The 19,472-nt window shown below is 42.0% G+C and overlaps 1 protein-coding gene across 1 annotated transcript in view; it reads right to left on the reverse strand.

Annotated features, from left to right (window-relative positions):
• LOC121574816 (contactin-3-like) overlaps window positions 1-19,472 on the reverse strand; it is a 52,384-nt gene that overhangs the window by 22,345 nt on the left and 10,567 nt on the right. The window contains exons 2-8 of the mRNA XM_041887411.2: window positions 18,405-18,538; window positions 14,582-14,717; window positions 7,273-7,448; window positions 5,045-5,143; window positions 1,990-2,193; window positions 1,341-1,443; window positions 783-967 (exon numbers count right to left, since the gene is read on the reverse strand). Of these exons, the coding sequence (XP_041743345.2) occupies window positions 783-967; window positions 1,341-1,443; window positions 1,990-2,193; window positions 5,045-5,143; window positions 7,273-7,448; window positions 14,582-14,717; window positions 18,405-18,489 (988 nt within the window). The 5' untranslated portion in view covers window positions 18,490-18,538. The remainder of the gene's footprint in view (window positions 1-782; window positions 968-1,340; window positions 1,444-1,989; window positions 2,194-5,044; window positions 5,144-7,272; window positions 7,449-14,581; window positions 14,718-18,404; window positions 18,539-19,472) is intronic.

Below are 19,472 nucleotides of genomic sequence, written 5' to 3' on the forward strand. Positions count from 1 at the left end.
TTGAAAAGGTTTGGCATGGGCCCTCAAATCCTCCAAAAATTATACAGCTGGACCATTGAGAGCAAAATTGTGAAAGACTCCAGCCACCCAAGCCATAGACTGTTCTCTCTGCTTCCACACGTCAAGCGGTACCGGTGCATCAATTTTGACACCAACATGCTCCTGAACAGCTTCTATCCCCAAGCCATAAGACTGCTAAATACTGTAGCTAACAGAATGGCTACACGGACTATCTGAAATTACCCTTATATATACACTGACACTCCAACACACACATTACATGCACACACATTTATACTGACTCTACACACACGCACGCACACACACTCACATACAATCATAATTTATACTGCTGCTACTCTGTTTATCATATATCCTGATGCCTAGTCACCTTACCCCTAAACGTATCTACTTCTATAAATCATGTATCCCCTGCACATTGTAAATATGGTATTGGAACTAACCCTGTATATAGCTTCCTACTTTCTTGTGTTCTTTTTTATTTATTTTTTTGTGTGTTTTTGTTCTACCTTATGTTATTTTTAGTGCTACATTGATATTGATTACTGCATTGTTGGGTTTGGAGCTTGCAAGAAAGGCATTTCAATGTACTTGTGAACCTGACATTAAAACTTCACACAGCCAGGTTTTCTAACAGATGACCGAGGCCACAGCCAGTATTCGGACTCCAAGCCTCCATTTACAAATGTGGATATCTATTACAACAGCACATTGACTCATAAGTCTCTCTGGATTCCTTCAATGTAAAATGGATCACTTACCCTGGAAGGCGATACGACCTCGTGCAGTGTTTTTTCCTCTGCTATTTTCTGCCACGCACTCATACGTCCCTGTGTCTTCCTGCTGGAAATGTGGAATTTCAAGGACAGCGTTGGAGTTCTTCATCTTCACCTTACTGGGAAATGGGACGCCGCTGGTTCTCCTCCAACTTATTTCTGGGACTGGGCTGCAACACAAGGAGAAAAAAATGTGATTAACTGTACAGAATCTTCTACTGTGTAATGGAATTCAATTTTTCTCTAAAGAGGAGGCTGCCAACGCCTTTATAATGAATGTAACCATACAAATCTGGAAATCTGGCTCTAATCCATTTTCACAGTCTCAAATTCCCACAGCTTTGACTTCCTGGATGTATGAAAGGACGTTTGATTTTCACATCCTCACAATGTGCTATTGCTTTCTGTACTCCTCTGTGAGTCTGTGATACTTGACTTCAACACGATAAGTGATATCACTAATATTCCAGCATCCTAAGAACAGCAACCTAATTCCGAAGACCTGCATAACAAACGAACACGCGCACATTCACTCCGACTTACTTTCCCAGTGCGAAGCATTCTAGTTTTACCGTGGATCCCTTTGCAGCTGGAACAGTGTCAGGGAAATGAACTTCTATTTTGGGTTCGTATTCACCCATTGCTCCTATGAAAGGGAAACAATACACAAACAGCATTTTGGCATCAATGATTAATGGCACACACACTTTACGCCCTGGAAGACAAGGCTCAACAATAACATGTGCCCAGAAACACAAAGGTTTTTGTGTGTGGAACAGAAACGATCACTGAGAGGTTGGTAAGAGGGAGAGAAATGGAAAAGGTGTATTAAAGATTCAAAGAAGAATACACCTGGGGGAGGGGATGGTAGGGATTCATCTCCTGTGGAGATGTGACTTCTTTTCAGACTGAATCTAATATTCAAGCTGCAACAACTTGACCCATTCACTTTTCCCTTTGAGGAGGCAAGGTTACTTTTAGTCTTTTACCACGTACAATTAGCATTATAGAATATCTGGAAAGAATGGTCTATTGTAGACTGTGTATAGTCTGCCAATGCTTTACACGTTGAGCGAGGTATACTATTGATGTTGTAGCCTACTGTAGCGCCTATCTCTTAATAAGGGACTTAATCTGGGCAGTTTGTGCAGTCTGATCAGCGTGTCTGTTAACATAAAGGATGGGATCTTACCGTCATTCCTCAGGACCAGCGGTGTAGGAGAGCTGAGGACTTTGCCCTTAGTGATGCTATTGTTGACCACACAGGTGTAGTTGCCCACATCAGAAGGCTCCACTTTTGCGATGTACAGACTTCCTGTCTCCTGGGAGATGAATCGACGACTATCTTGCTGGACAAAGTAGGGGTACTCATTGAAGATCCACGCAAATGTCAGCTCTAGGAGGGAAAGGAATGTGACAGTGGTAAATACAGCAGTAGTACTGAACAGTAATGTGTTTGTAGACATAGTAGTCTACTTTGAAAATAGCCCTTTTAAAAATATCATTTAGCATGTATGCGAAATGTTTAAGTGTAGATATCTCCCATTGATGAAATACTGTACTACAAAACAAAATAAACACATTCTAAGCTGATAATGTCAGCATTTCACACAATTTCCTTCTCCTTTTTAAAGTTTCCTTTCAAGTAGATACCAGGCGAATACAGCAGAACAGCTATTGGTGCACAAGAAAGAGCGTCAAAGGAAAGAGAGCAAAACTAAATGGATTACAGTACCTCACTGGCACTCTCATGACACATGCCCTGTCCTCTACCCTGCGTGACTGGGGAGAGGGCTTTCCAGGCTTGACTCATACATGCCATGCTTCTCCTCAGCCAACAGGCCTAGCATAATTAAGAACACAGAGCGCTGCCACACAGCATTACTGAGTCATCTTGAAGAGAGCACAGATTCACAGGCGCGAGGTACTGTACCAACCGTGATGTGGAGGCGAGAGTGTGTAGGGAGCTATAAGGTGTGTACGCAACGTACTGTCACTCATCTCCTGTCCCCCTGGGAGCAGAATGACTTGCAACCTTGGCTGCTGGGATCACGCTTTGGCAGTCGGTTCACTGAAGCCAAAACCAATTCATTCTGATGAAGCAACTCTGAGCTATGTGGCCGTAATGAACAGTGATAGCACTTGTCAAGCAAATACAAGTCAAGAGGAAAATGAAAATATAGTGCAACAACCTCTTCCTTATTGAACACAATGGCTATTTATGTAACAAGCACAACGTTACAAACATGCCATAGCTACAACACAAAAAGAAACTGTCCCATAATTGAGCCCTGGAGAATAAACATATATTTATGATGAAGCAGAGCCCTAATGCAGTCATTTTTGCTAGCAACAATATTTTATTTGTGGCCATGTCTATACATTTACATTACATTTACATCATTTAGCAGACGCTCTTATCCAGAGCGACTTACAAATTGGTGCATTCAGTTGGATAACCACTTTACAATTATTATTATTATTATTATTTTTTTCTGGGGGGTGGGGTGGGGTAAGGGGGGGGGTAGAAGGATTACTTTATCCTATCCCAGGTATTCCTTAAAGAGGTGGGGTAGATATAATGTGATTAGATATAATGTGCCATTTGAGAGAACATCTATTCCAATATTTGAAGCAGCTGAGAAAGAATAAAGACCTGCAGGGTTTTCTTATAGTCAGTGGATAACGATGGGCCCAACGAGTTCAAGGTTGTGCGTGACATTCATGCTTCACAATGCAATGAGAGCAGTGCTACGCTTACTGGTTCTTATTCACTTCTTCAAATAGGAAAACAAAACAAAACACAATACTATGGTGACAACAACACGCCTGGCATAAGATCATTTCTGAGCGAGAGGCTGTCGCATTGTGTTTCACACTGGCTTCACCAGGCCATTATCACCTCCTCCAGCTGTACAGGACTGTATACACACACACACACACACACGCGGGTTCGTGCACACACACACACACACACACACACACACACACACACACACACACACACACACACACGCACACACGCGGATTCGTGCACAAGCACACACGCACACACACACACACACACACGCACACAAACCTACTGTAGGCACACTGTGTACTATACAAAAGAGAGGAACCTCTAAAGGGTCACGTTTAAAGGGATACTTTGGGATTTTGGCAATGAGGCCCTTTATCTACTTCTCCAGTCAGATTAGCTTGTGGATAAAATTTTTATATCTCTGTGTCCAGTATGAAGGAAGTTAGAGATAGTTTCGCGAGCAGTTAGTGCCAGTAGCAGATACTCATAGACTTCCAGTCAATTGCGCTAGAGCTAGTTAGCAACTTCCTTCAAACTGCACGCATAGACATAAAAATTGTATCCACAAGCTAATCTGACTCTGTGGAAGTAGATAAAGGGCCTCATTGCCAAAATCCTGAAGTATCCCATTAAAGTGAGTAGTGGTCCTTTGTAGCTCAGTTGGTAGAGCATGGCTCTTGTAACGCCAGGATAGTGGGTTTGATTCCCAGGACCACCCATATGTATAATGTATGCATGCATGACTGTAAATCGCTTTGGATAAAAGCGTTTGCTAAATGTCATATATTATGGTCCTGCAACAGGGTCCGCCTGTATGTGCAAAGTCCATTATTCAATACCAAGGAAAGTTGAATTGAGTAGGGTTGCGATCACACACACTTCAATAGCAATCTCAAATGTGCAGAGTTATTCATCTGTACAAGTTGAAAATAGCATGAAAGACAAATAAGATATCCCAGAAGGTATTTTGTTTGTTTTTTCTCTAGGGTATAGAATAAATTAGTTTGAAAAATCCCTTTGAATTCTGCATTCCATTTGAGTTGGGATAAGTTACAATTGATTATGTAAGCCAGGTTTTAAAATCACTTTGCTGGGAACGTATTGCCTAAGGATCAGGTTAAGCCTCCAATTTGAGGAAAATCTTTTCATTTGCCACCAGATTTGCCTCTAATTGAAGGAAATAGTTCAGAATGAAAAACAAACAGAGGCCAAACAAGCACAGCTTTATTCTGCAGACATCTGTGTGCAATAAGTTTAATATGAGGTTGCTAGCTAGAATGATCGCTTTGAGGGCTAACAAATAAGGTGTTATGAATAAACAGATTGTGAGCACACCGAATAACTTCTGTATATTCACTAAAATACTGCATCAAAGATTTTAATGGGATACAGAGGAGCGGTACCTTTTCAGTTAATCATAGATATCTCTAATAAGGAAAAAACATACCTCCAGAATGCATGGGTGGTCCACATAACAACACCACTCCTTGGCCCTCTCGGACATTGACAGCACTCCGTGCCATTTGGGACTTGAAGTTATCTAGGTCTAATCAACACAAAAATCAAGCTTTAGTGTTACTACAGAATGGATGAATATGCTTTATAAAGCATAATGGACACTAAGCACTAACCTTAGTAGCATCATGCCTAAATACAGTTGACAACTCAATCAGTATCAGCCAATGTGTTTCCCGCTGTGGTTAGATTTTCACCAACACATGCATCAGTTACATTGGTTTCTTCAAAGCTCTAAAATACATGTGGTGCAGGAAACCATTCACAGGTACAGTGATTGATTGCTTTAGAACACACCCAATGCTATACAATACTTTGAAAGGCAACTGTAACATTGAACATTATTGATGGACTTGAGTATGTGATGTATACCTCACAACACACAGTTGTTATGGTAGCAGCAGGAGATTAACTTGCAAAGGGATAACAAAGAGGGGAGGAAATTGGAGGGACTGAACAAACACAGAGCACATGACCAAAAACAGGATTCAGTGCCAAGAGCAATAACCAACATCATTATTAAATGCAGTGTAATCTCGCACTTAGCTTCCCAATAGATACTCTGGGCGCAATTTATCCCTGCAAATGAAAGGGGAAAAAGCTGCCAGACTGAGCTTGTACCTGGGATGATGAAACGTTACTCTGTTTCAGTGAGTGATGGGCAAACCACTGTACCCATGTGCCTACTGACTGTAGGGCAGCCCCGAACACAAACAAAAGAAAGTCAATGTGACCGTTAAGACAAATTGGGAAAAGAGGACAGGCCACAAGGTGAGTGGCCATCTTCTAACAGAGCAATAGAGAACTAGAACTCACAGCCATGGTGCTGATTCTAAAGCAGGAGGAGGTAGGCTGGCTAGGCTATCTACAGACAGGTGATGCAGGCTGGTTGGAAAGCATAACCACACAGCTGCAGCTGATCATGATGATAATATTCATTTTCAAACAGTGGGTGTTGGAACTAAAAGGTAGGAATCAGTTACGGTAGGGAGAGGAGGCCCTTCTCTACTCCTCTCTCCCTCACACAGAAAGGCACAGCAGGGACTGGAGCTAAAATGCAGCACTCTGCAGACTGGCTCTACCCTGTCTCTAGGCTAATATGTCTCCTCTGCACAGACTACAACTCTGAGAGCCAATAAGAATGTGTCGGGAGGGAAGCCAGGAAAAACATATAGAGGTATCCTATCCAACACCTTGCAAGCTCTTCAGGTTCATTCTATTTCTACCACAAAGGAAGTACTCCCTGGTGTGGTTTCTACCAGTGTTTGATACACTTGTATTACAGTTGTTTTACAGTTGTTCAGAAATTGAATGTAAAGTAAGATGAAGTTGATGGCCATAGCACATAACAAAAAAGAATCACATCATCAAAATGACAATTTAATTGTGGAGACAGGAAATGGGGGAGGCAAGCCATCCTTGTCTATGGCAGCTTCTTCATTACGAGGAAAAGCTAGCAGCCTATGCAGCAATCCCCATGTAAATTATCTCCAAGACCACCTCTGTGCATTCAACTACTAGACAAATATCAAGCAGCTTCCCTCCTCACCTAGGCACCACAAGTGAGATTCATTATCCAGACCATAAGGGTAAAGGCAGTCCATCTCTTAAGGGGAATGAAAGGCTCTCTATCCCTAGGACATGGTCAATAGTGAGACGGCATGATCAGTGAGAGGGGAGAGGTGTCTCTACACTGTCTGTCTGTCGGCTCTCTATAAGGTAGGGAATCACGCCAAAGCCTCATATTCACATAAATGATTGTGTCTGGTTTGCAAAGTTGTAAGCTTTATTTGTGTTGTTTTCCTTTCAAGTCCAGATCGCAGACGCTGGCATAGATTGGCAAAGTATCAGTCAATACCGAGTGAGCACAGATGCTGTCCAAGCTGGAAACACAGCGACTAATGAGAATCAATGGAGTCAGAAGCTGCCTTACCCGCTGCCTTACCCATTTTGTTGCATCTGACATTTCATTCAATTACCCCTTAAAAAAATCTATTTGAAGCAAACCAAACAAGAAATCGGAATGCTAAAGCCACAGCAACACACTCACACAGACACACATACACAAACATGCATGCACATATGCAAGCGTGCAAGCACGCATGCGCGCACACACACACACACACACACAGATGTGTTAGGGATAGCCCAATCCCTTACATGCAAATTGCAGAGTGGCTCTGCGGCTGAGGATAGTCCCCCATGTGTTGAAGGCAGTGCACTGGTATATCCCCGTGTCTTCATCCCTGTCCAGACTGTTAATGATCAGGTTGCCTCCAGACATGTGACGCCGGTAGTCACTCCCCAGATCAATGAGTGTTCCGTTAAGCGACCATCTGGAAAGACGCAAACACAATCAGCAGCCGGGCCTCTGGAGATGTACACTCGCAAACATTTATAACATGGATCAATTTGATGGGTGCAGGTGGCCATTATTCTGTGAACAACACGAGACAGGAAATATCAAAACATTAGTTTGAATCTTTATGATTCCCTCATGATAAAGACAATTGAATCAAATGAAAAATATTGGATATAATCACACTGTAATTGTTGGTGTTTTTAGCATGAGACTATTCATAGTGTATTGGGTTAGCCTAGCTAGCTGCCTTGGTATTTCAAAGACTGTGGCCTAGTTGTTTCTATTTTACATAATTGTATACAAAATATTTCACATCTCACATTACTGATATAAAATACATTTCATGAGTCATGAGTAGAGCAAAACAGATAATATTTCCAAGTTGTCTAAAAAAATCAATCACCAGCTAAGATACATCCAGGGATATACACTGAGTGAGGTCAAAGAAAGTAAAACATAAAATGTTTTGGACTGTTTACAACTCTAATGATTTGCTGCAATAAACAATTTACAAAATGGAAAAATTATTTTTGTTTTTCCAAAGTTAGACAGAAACCAAAAAACGAAAAAGACAAATTAACAAAGCTGAGAGGCATGATAAGTATGGATTATTTTCCACTTAAGAATGCAAGTAATGGTGAATGATTAGGATGAGACTTTGAGCCAGCTAGTTTGAACAATGCCATTCGGGGACCGTGAAATGACAATTCCAATGATGAGAAAAATACATCTATAATATTTTTCCCCTTTTCAGTAAACTAACGAGCAGAGAAAATGATTCTTCACACAGCCTTAAAACCAGCCATGACTCTCCCCAGACTCCCGCCTGACAGACTACAAAAGATATAGCTGTCTTTCATGTTGTTGACTGCATTATTCATCTATCACAGTGTGGTTTTCACTTAATCAGACTTATTGTGTCACCATTCCAGATACCAAAATAATTTTTTTAACGTTTGAAGTTACAGTGTGTGATGAAGCCTATGTTTACTGGGCGCACAAATATGAATGCAACAAACAAGGAAGTTTGATGACTTATTGAATCTTAATTTCCTTTAAAAGAACAGCTTGTTTATACATGTTCCAAATGGCTCAGTTGATATGATCCATCATGTTACCGTAGGTATACAGCCTATAGAAGGAGGATCTCACATGTTTAATCTAAGTCCTAATATTTATATATTTCTTAATTCCATTGTTTTACTTTTAGATTTGTGTGTATTGTTGTGAATTGTTAGATACTACTGCATGTTGGAGCTAGGAACACAAGCATTTCGCTACACCTTCAATAACATCTGCTAAATATGTGTATGTGACCAATCAAATTGGATCGGATTTGATTTGATTTATAATAAAGAGGAGAAGGGGAGCGGGAGAGGGGGTTGGGTGGCTGGTTGTATTCGCAGCCACTCCAGCATATCTGAACTTAATGGGAGAAGACAGTAGGCAGGCTGAGCAGATCAGACACCCCTGGAGCAGATGGCTGGGCTCTGCCTCTGCTGGGTGTGAGGATGTCTATGCACGACACAGCAAGTCACTATGCCAGCGACCCCATCTAGCAGCAGTAGCAGCGCAAACATCTCAAACTGCAAGCCTCAGCTCCATTTGAACAGTGGGACAAGCTGTCAGAGACACCTCTCACCTGCCACCACTAAGTAGCCACCAGAAAAGGCCTGGTATGAAACCCCCCCGAGGGTGAAGGCTAGGTGACAGAGAATGAAAATCCCGTCACATACACAGCATCCATTCCATGAGAGTGGAGTAAACAACGACGGTAGACCACAGTGCTGCTGCTAGTGTCATTTCACCACGACACAAGAAGCTGTGGAGTTATTTAACCTGAACCAGTATAACTGAAATCACACATTGTCCTCATACGAAATAAATTCCAAATTACCAAGCAGTCATCACACTGAGATGTTATTATCACTCCACCAATTAAAGCCCATGCGGACATAACTATCCTTTGCTATCCACTATCCAAACCATAAGTATCCATGTTAGCATAGTCATATTGTATTTGAGTTGTCACCATCATCATCACCATCATCATCATATGCAGTGATGTGTATCTCTCTAACAGTCAGTAAAATGGTTCTCATCAGCTGTGAGGTTATGAGCAAAACCTCATATATGGAGGCAAAAACATAAAATTAGACATCAGGCTCCAATTATATTTTTACTGTGAGAGTATATGATTGTTGCAAGCAGCCTGCTCTGACCTGTATAGCAGCCTGTGCCTTCAAACCTGTTGCCAGCTCAGGACTAAAACCAGCACGACTCCAACACCATGGGAATCTTTCTGCATTCTAAACAGTAATGGTCTCATCTCCTCTTCATTGACCCCTCAAGTCTTAACTCAACCACAGATGAGGACTCCAACTTAAGTGCTTCACAAATAAAGGCAAGACAGTACTTTGAAGTCACAATCTACCTGGGACCTTAGCATTAGTGGAACCTTATAGAGTGAATAGATGGAATTTTACACACCAGACAGTAGGGTACTAAAAAACAACCAAGACTCCAAGAGAATGGTTCCCTTATTTGCTGTGGCTGTCCTAGCCTGTTCCAGCCTCCAGGCCATGGGCTGCTCCTAGTCTGGATGAACACTGGCCGACCTTGAGGTTTACATCAATGTTGCATGAGGCCTCTTCATCAAATACAGGCAGGGAATCGAGCCATGCTCAGAGTTGTCTCCAGCTGCAGACCTCACCTGGTTTCCCCTGAGGCCACACACACAGGCAAAAGCAGGCCCACACACTCACACTCACACGCACACTCACATGTACACTCACACACACACTCACACACACACTCACTACATGACCAAAGGTATGTGGACACCTGCTCGTCGAACATCTCATTCCAAAATCATGGGCATTAATATGGAGTTGGTCTCCCCTTTGCTGCTATATCAGCCTTCACTCTTCTGGGAAGGCTTTCCACTAGATGTTGGAACATTGCTGCGGAGACTTGCTTCCATTCAGCCACAAGTGCATTAGTGAGGTCGGGCACTGATGTTGGGCGATTAGGCCTGGCTCGCAGTTGGCGTTCCAATTAATCCCAAAGGTGTTTGATGGGGTTGAGGTCAGGGCTCTGTGCAGCTATGTCTAGTTCTTCCACACCGATCTTGACAAACCATTTCTGTATGAACTTCGCTTTGTGCATGGGGGGCTTTGTCATGCTGAAACAGGATAGGAAGCACAGAATCGTCTAGAATGTCATTGTATGCTTTAGCATTAAGATTTCCCTTCAGTGGAACTAAGGGGCCTATCCCGAACCATGAATAACAGCCCCAGAGCATTATTCCTCCTCCAACTTTACAGTTGGCACTATGCATTCTAGCAGGTAGCGTTCTCCAGGCATCCGCCAAACCCAGATTTGTCCGTCGGACTGCCAGATGGTGAAGCGTGATTAATCACTTCAGAGAACGCGTTTCCGCTGCTCCAGAGTTCAGTGGCGGTGAGCTTTACACCACTCCAGCCGACGCTTGGCATTGCACACGGTGATCTTAGGCTTGTGTGCGGCTGCTCGGCTCCCGACTTACAGTTCTTGTGCTGACGTTGCTTCCAGAGGCAGTTTGGAACTCGGTAGTGAGTGTTGCAACAGAGGACAGATTATTTTTTACACGCTACGTACTTAAGCACTAGGCGGACCTGTTCTGTGAGCTTGTGTGGCCTACCACTTCGCGGCTGAGCCGTTGTTGCTCCTAGAAGTTTCCACTTCACAATAACAGCATTTACATTTGACCGGGGCCGCTCTGGCAGAGCATACATTTGACAAACTGACTTGTTGGAAAGGTGGCATCCTATGACAGTACCACGTTGAAAGTCACTGAGCTCTTCAGTAAGGCTATTCTACTGCCAGTGTTTGTCTATGGAGATTGCATGGGTGTGTGCTCTATTTTATACACCTGTCAGCAAAGGGTGTGGCTGAAATAGCCAAATCCACTAATTTGAAGGGGTGTCCACATACTTTTTTATATGTAGTGTAGTTAATCCTGGCCCTTAAAAACCACACAGCTGACCAGGAGACAGAGGGCCCTTGGTCTCAACCCTGATAGTTGTCAGACAATAAGACTAACAGCTCATCAGATAATACTGGATATCATCATTAAACATGGTTGTATTTGAAATTGAAGAATTAATATGTCAGTAGTCTGAGACTTTGTCAGGGCAGGAGATGCATGCAAAGTTCTCTCCTCTGGCCCCACGCTGTGATCGCTTCCAGAATAAATGAGAAAGTCAAATAGCCTAACGTCTCCTCTGAGTGCTATTGAAGTATTTTTCCAGTACAAGACTACAAAGTAAGAGATGATGACAACATCTCCCTGATGTCACATTAAGAGACGGGAACATAAAAAACTAATTATTATTGTTGTCCAATGGCCACTATGCCCTCTGTTCTACAGTACATTGCAGTACATTCAGTAGACAGTCACACTGCCCAAAGTAGTGTTCATTATGGGTCACTTATAAGGACACAAATCAATTGTGACAACCAAAGTGAGAACAAAGACTTAAAAATGCTGTAACAAATCAAACAGTAGTATTTGACATGAGGTGTGGAGTGGAGTGGTTTTACAAATGGGGAGTGTGGGATGGTGTGACATGTGGGGTGGGGTGGAGTGGTGTGACATGTGGGCTGGTGTGACGTGGGTGGTGTGGAGTGGAGTGGAGTGACAAGTGGGGTGGTGTGGAGTTGTTTGACAAGTGGGGTGGGGTGGGATGGTGTGACATGTGGGGTGGGGTGGAGTGGTGTGACATGTGGGCTGGTGTGACGTGGGTGGTGTGGAGTGGAGTGGAGTGACAAGTGGGGTGGTGTGGAGTGGTTTGACAAGTGGGGTGGGGTGGGATGGTGTGACATGTGGGGTGGGGTGGAGTGACATGTGGGGTGGGGTGGAGTGGTGTGACATGTTGGGTGGGGTGGAGTGGTGTGACATGTGGGGTGGAGTGGAGTGGTGTGACATGTGGGGTAGAGTGGAGTGGTGTGATATGTGGGGTGGAGTGGAGTGGTGTGACATGTGGGGAGGAGTGGAGTGGTGTGACATGTGGGGTGGGGTGGAGTGGTGTGACATGTGGGGTGGAGTGGAGTGGTGTGACTTGTGGGGTAGAGGGGAATGGTGTGACATGTGGGGTGGAGGGGAGTGGTGTGACTTGTGGGGTAGAGGGGAATGGTGTGACATGTGGGGTGGAGGGGAGTGGTGTGACATGTGGGGTGGAGTGGAGTGGTGTGACATGTGGGGTGGAGTGGAGTGGTGTGACTTGTGGGGTAGAGGGGAGTGGTGTGACATGTGGGGTGGGGTGGAGTGGTGTGACATTTGGGGTGAAGTGGAACTGGTAGTGAAAGACACTACTAAAGAGCATCACTTTAATGGTATGATATCGTTACTTTGGCATGAATTGGAAAATGTGAAGAACCGGAAATCAAATCTTAGATCTGAGTAAGAAACTGAGTAGTATTAGTTGATGCGTTCCTGCAGAATTGTGGGAGGTCAAAGCTTGCCATTTGCAGCTCTGAGGGACAGCTAGGGCAGTTCATTGGGGGTATTTGAGGTCTTGAGATTTTTGTGTTAGGGAAATGCAGGCCTAATGCTAAACATTTATGTTTCGCTTTTAATCATAGAGACAAAAGTCCTCTTCTTGCCGGAGGGGACACAAGTCAAGAACAGTCAGTGTCAAACATACGCTGGTGAAAACCAAATAAAACGATAAATGATCCCTTCACTTGCAGTGAGTCCAAGGACTAAACAATGCAGTATATTTAAAAGTATTGCCATAAATGTCAATCCCCTGGCATGGGGGTTTGTTTAATTAATAAAGTGACTCACTTCTACTCTATTAAGACCTATGCTCTGTATTAATTTTGTTTTAATACAAATACCTTACATAAAATGTGGGCTTGAAGTCCTGCTTTTCAAATTATTGACTTGGGTTCTGTCCATGTTCACAATGAAAGCTTGGATTGTCTTTAATTTGTCTTGGATTGGATTTTAGAATTGACATTAATCGTGGGAAATAGCTCATTAATATACACTTAACTGGAGTAAGTTATTAGCCTGCATAAAAACAATCTTAATATTTTTTATTGCTTATGATGACTAATGTTTTATCCATCCAATATTAAACCAGGGAAAACATATCGCTGTTACTTTACTAATGCAGGAAACTTTGGAGCTGCACTTAAACATCTAAAGAGGCTTTTACTCACAGCATGCAAGAGCTGTTCCACTTTATGTGTCACAGTTGACTACAGCACATTTTATCAACATATTCATAACCACAATATATGCTTGTACCTGTGCAGAAACACTTAAGCCTGAATAGTCAGAGCAGTACTAAAAGTCACAATTGTTAAGTTTGATAGTGGGACATGCACTCGACTTCTTTTTCAAGCAGTTCAAGTTGTAATGGTTCAGCTCATCCTTGGATCGCTCAGCTTGCACAACACGTATAATGATACCCCCTGCTGCTGCTCTAAGACCATGTTTTCAGCACAGACGCATTAGAGGAAATGTAAGCGTTTAAGAAGGGAATGTCACTCACAAGGTTATTGCCTCTCTCGACTGCTTGCTGTGCATTTACATGATGCTGACCAAGCTACGAAACACAGTCTACCACAAAACCAGTGCGGGATGCCATTTTCAGATAGACTCACCACCGGGGAATAACCGGAGGGATATCAGAGAATCTAGAGTAGAATTAGTCACTGAAATCTCCCAACATTACTAATGATTTCTTAAGCAGTGCAGCACACATTAGCTTCAATCCTAGAGCAACCTAAATCAAATTTGTAATAAAGATAACTACACTCACATCTCTGAAGTATTTATAAGCTAATGATTGGCTGACCTCCCCACAGTATCTGTGGGTTTTGGAATGAGCATGCCCTATGAATCATTTTCTGTCTGGTTAACTGTCTGGTTAATCTTGTTTCTTGGATATTGTAGTATCTCTACTGCAAATATGGCCAGCCCAATGTTTTTCTCTACACATCAATAACAATTAATGCTATCAGTATCCTGTTTGATTGACTTGTTAATAGGCAGCTAATGGCAGTTCCACACTGACTTGTGGAATTATAGTGTAAATAGATGGAATCCAGTACCTGTACTGTGGGGAGGGGTTCCCCTCTGCCTCACATGTAATGGTGGCTTCCTGGTCAGGGGAGTTGTTGGGGAGAATGAGGTCACTGGGCTCTGTCCTCCATTTTGGCCCTTGGAATAGGACATCTTGTGCACGAGCTGGAGAAGATAAGAAACATGTGCTGTGATACTCAGGCCTTAAACAATTGGTTTTCATCAATGTGTGACATTTCAGTCATCTAACATCTAAGGATAACAAATTAGTCTGAACAAACAGGTAGAGGGTGAAAACTTGTGAATCGTGACACGCCAGCACTCGCTAACAGAGGTGACAAAAACTGATGACACATTTGAAAACCATGTCTTTAATTACAAGATGTTAATACACTGTACAAGTGCGACAGGGCCATTAAAATATTCGATTTTGACGAGAGATAAGGAAACCATTATTTTATTAAATAGTGTGCTACTAACCCCGATAATTATAATAGCTTATCCATGAAAAACGTTATTGTTGGCAGAACTAATTCGATGTTGGCACTACAAAAAAGCATCTGAGCACTGCAAAAAGCGTGGAGACTTCATGTGACGTTGAAAGGTCAGTCACATGCTTGCACCCGCGTGAATCCATTTGGAAGCAGTACGATTTATGAAAACCAACTAATCTCTGCCTGCTTTCTTAGTGTTACATCATTGTGCCAACCTCAAAATATTTTGGACGTTTTTATTGGTAGCCTAAGACGTTATGTTTCGGATACTTACAGTGGGGGAAAAAAGTATTTAGTCAGCCACCAATTGTGCAAGTTCTCCCACTTAAAAAGATGAGAGAGACCTGTAATTTTCATCATAGGTACACGTCAACTATGACAAACAAACTGAGAATTTTTTTTCCAGAAAATCACATTGTAGGATTTTTTATGAATTGATTTGCAAATTATGGTGGAAAATAAGTATTTGGTCACCTACAAACAAGCAAGATTTCTGGCTCTCACAGACCTGTAACTTCTTCTTTAAGAGGCTCCTCTGTCCTCCACTCGTTACCTGTATTAATGGCACCTGTTTGAACTTGTTATCAGTATAAAAGACACCTGTCCACAACCTCAAAGAGTCACACTCCAAACTCCACTATGGCCAAGACCAAAGAGCTGTCAAAGGACACCAGAAACAAAATTGTAGACCTGCACCAGGCTGGGAAGACTGAGTCTGCAATAGGTAAGCAGCTTGGTTTGAAGAAATCAACTGTGGGAGCAATTATTAGGAAAGGGAAGACATACAAGACCACTGATAATCTCCCTCGATCTGGCGCTCCACACAAGATCTCACCCCGTGGGGTCAAAATGATCACAAGAACGGTGAGCAAAAATCCCAGAACCACACGGGGGGACCTAGCGAATGACCTGCAGAGAGCTGGGACCAAAGTAACAAAGCCTACCATCAGTAACACACTACGCCGCAAGGGACTCAAATCCTGCAGTGCCAGACGTGTCCCCCTGCTTAAGCCAGTACATGTCCAGGCCCGTCTGAAGTTTGCTAGAGTGCATTTGGATGATCCAGAAGAGGATTGGGAGAATGTCATATGGTCAGATGAAACCAAAATATAACTTTTTGGTAAAAACTCAACTCGTCGTGTTTGGAGGACAAAGAATACTGAGTTGCATCCAAAGAACACCATACCTACTGTGAAGCATGGGGCTGGAAACATCATGCTTTGGGGCTGTTTTTCTGCAAAGGGACCAGGACGACTGATCCGTGTAAAGGAAAGAATGAATGGGGCCATGTATCGTGAGATTTTGAGTGAAAACCTCCTTCCATCAGCAAGGGCATTGAAGATTAAACGTGGCTGGGTCTTTCAGCATGACAATGATCCCAAACACACCGCCCGGGCAACGAAGGAGTGGCTTCGTAAGAAGCATTTCAAGGTCCTGGAGTGGCCTAGCCAGTCTCCAGATCTCAACCCCATAGAAAATCTTTGGAGGGAGTTGAAAATCTGTGTTGCCCAGCGACAGCCCCAAAACATCACTGCTCTAGAGGAGATCTGCATGGAGGAATGGGCCAAAATACCAGCAACAGTGTGTGAAAACCTTGTGAAGACTTACAGAAAACGTTTGACCTGTGTCATTGCCAACAAAGGGTATATAACAAAGTATTGAGAAACTTTTGTTATTGACCGAATACTTATTTTCCACCATAATTTGCAAATGAATTCATTAAAAATCCTACAATGTGATTTTCTGGATTTTTTTTTTCTCATTTTGTCTGTCATAGTTGACGTGTACCTATGATGAAAATTACAGGCCTCTCTCATCTTTTTAAGTGGGAGAACTTGCACAATTGGTGGCTGACTAAATACATTTTTTCCCCATTGTATGTGTTGATTGTTGAGCTCCTTAAAGCCTACACGTTCGATTAGTTGTTGGAATGCTGCATCAATAGGCAGAGTGCAGTCCATCAAAAGTGGCCAATCAATAACACACTTTTCAACTTTTTGGCCAACCGAGTGTGATGTCTCCAAACACTGCTGCATCAATCATTGAAGAACATTGAATTCCCAGTGTGCAGTGGCACTTACTTCTTAAAATGTAAGGAATGGTTTCAACATGATTTAGACATGTAATACCTAGTGAGGTTGATTTATCTCAATATCCTCTGGACTTTTTCACATACAACCCTAGTGCCTGTAGTGCTGCCTTCCCCATTTTACTGAGTCCCATTGATACAAAAGTCACATGCTAAGTTTGATGGGTATATTAGCTATGCTGATTTAGTCTACACTACCTTCCCTTGAGAAATAGGTGTAAATTACCAATATGCTATTTCAAAACAATTAAAATGACATACATTGGGATTTGCAATGTCATTTGTACAAGCTAAAACAATTCAACCTCCTCTTTGTTACAGCGCTTTGAGATGTATTTAATGTAATGAATAGCGCTATAAAAGTTGAATAAATTATTATTATTTATAATTATTATTTGTTATGGTTGCCTTTCAGTGGAAAAAGAGAGAGATAGAGAGAGAGTGAGAGTGAGAGTGAGAGTGAGAGAGTGAGAGAGAGATTTTCATCCCAATCCCAGGTGACCACAGGGTCAGTGTGGCAAGTGGATTGTGATGAAATACAGGCGCAGTTCCATCCCAAGGATCCTGATAAGGATCTCTGACATCTCATACACAGGAATAGGAATGGAATCACAGATGTCCCTGGAGGTGCAAATGCAGTAGGCTGCTCAAGGGATGGCTGAAGGGCAACAGGGGAAGTAGCCTACCGTAAATGAAAAACTGCATTCTAATCAATTGAACCTTGTCAGTATAAAAGATGATATGTTTGGTTGCAAATAATGTGTGGGTGTCTCTATCAGTTTCTTATAAACAGCAAAAGAGAAGATTAGATCTAGGCTTGGTATCTGACTGCCATCAAATGTAATGCAATACTAAATCTGTAGAATTGTGTAGTCAGTGCACAGAATGGTTCATTTCAGTTCATAGCGTTCTTTCAAGCCAAATCTGGAGAATGCATATAGCACTTTAAAATGATGTAGGCAACACTGTAAGCATGAGATCCCTACATTTCCATATGAGACCAAAGAGACAACACACATCAGTGTCATACTGTCAACTTCAAACTATCAGTGCTCCATTGAGCGGTATTGCAGTAAACTTGCAAAAAAGGTATACCAGTTTCTAATTTGTAACAAAAAGAGCAATAAGGCCTACTAATATTGTGCAAGTAATAACATTAATATAAACATTAATCATCCCACTAATGGAAAATCATATATGATTAGGAGTTTGTAGGATTATAACAGTAAATACTTCATCTTGAATAAAATGTGTAGTAGAACATCTTACCGGCAAGGCAACCAATGATTGATAGCAGCAGAAGTCGTTTCCATAGTAACATCATCTTCAGTTGCCAAGGGCAAATACGACTCATCCAATTGCTTCTGAATGGAATGTTCTCCCTTGATTACGAGAATCTTAATCTGAGGGGAAAGTAATTATAGAAATAATTAAAATAAGACATTATGAGCCAAATATTTCAAGCATTCAACATCAGAACATTATTCCAGTATTGCTAAAGTTGCACTATTCATGTTCTTTATTCTTTAATAGTTTTTAGAATACATTAAGTAAAAAACAAACAGTGAAAGCACTGTAAATTAAATCCACTCACTAAGGACAACATACGCACATTACGACGTTACTGTATGCAATGGTTGAATAATTACATTATTAATTATACTGTATGCCCTTTGATGACTAAATGTAATGGAAAATACAAATGTTGACACATTGTGAGTAAGTAAGGAAGGACATACTGTATATATATCAAAAAGAAAATAGGCATGCAACACATTTGAATACCAGGTATAGATGCATAGCCAGCCATCATCTGTGACACTTTCAAATGTTCTCCATAACACCTGCTCTAGATAAACTCGTACACAGCGTTGTACGAGATCTTCAGTTTCTTGGCAATTTCTCACATAGAATAGCCTTCATTTCTCAGAACAAGAATAGACTGACGAGTTTCAGAAGAAAGTTATTTGTTTCTGGCCATTTTGAGCCTGTAATCGAACCCACAATTGCTTATGCTCCAGATACTCAACTAGTCTCAAGAAGGCCAGTTGTATTGCTTCTTTAATCAGCACAACAGTTTTCAGCTGTGCTAACATAATTGTAAAAGGGTTTTCTAATGATCAATTAGCCTTTTAAAATTATAAACTTGGATTAGCAAACACAACGTGCCATTGGAACACAGGACTGATGGTTGCTGATAATGGGCCTCTGTACGCCTACGCTAAAAATCAGCTGTTTCCAGCTACAATAGCCATTTACAACATTAACAATGTCTACACTGTATTTCTGATCAATTTGATGTTATTTTAATGGACAAAAAAAAGGCTTTTCTTTCGA

This window comes from Coregonus clupeaformis, chromosome 10 (assembly GCF_020615455.1).
Source record: "Coregonus clupeaformis isolate EN_2021a chromosome 10, ASM2061545v1, whole genome shotgun sequence".
In the NCBI taxonomy this organism is placed as follows: domain Eukaryota; kingdom Metazoa; phylum Chordata; class Actinopteri; order Salmoniformes; family Salmonidae; genus Coregonus; species Coregonus clupeaformis.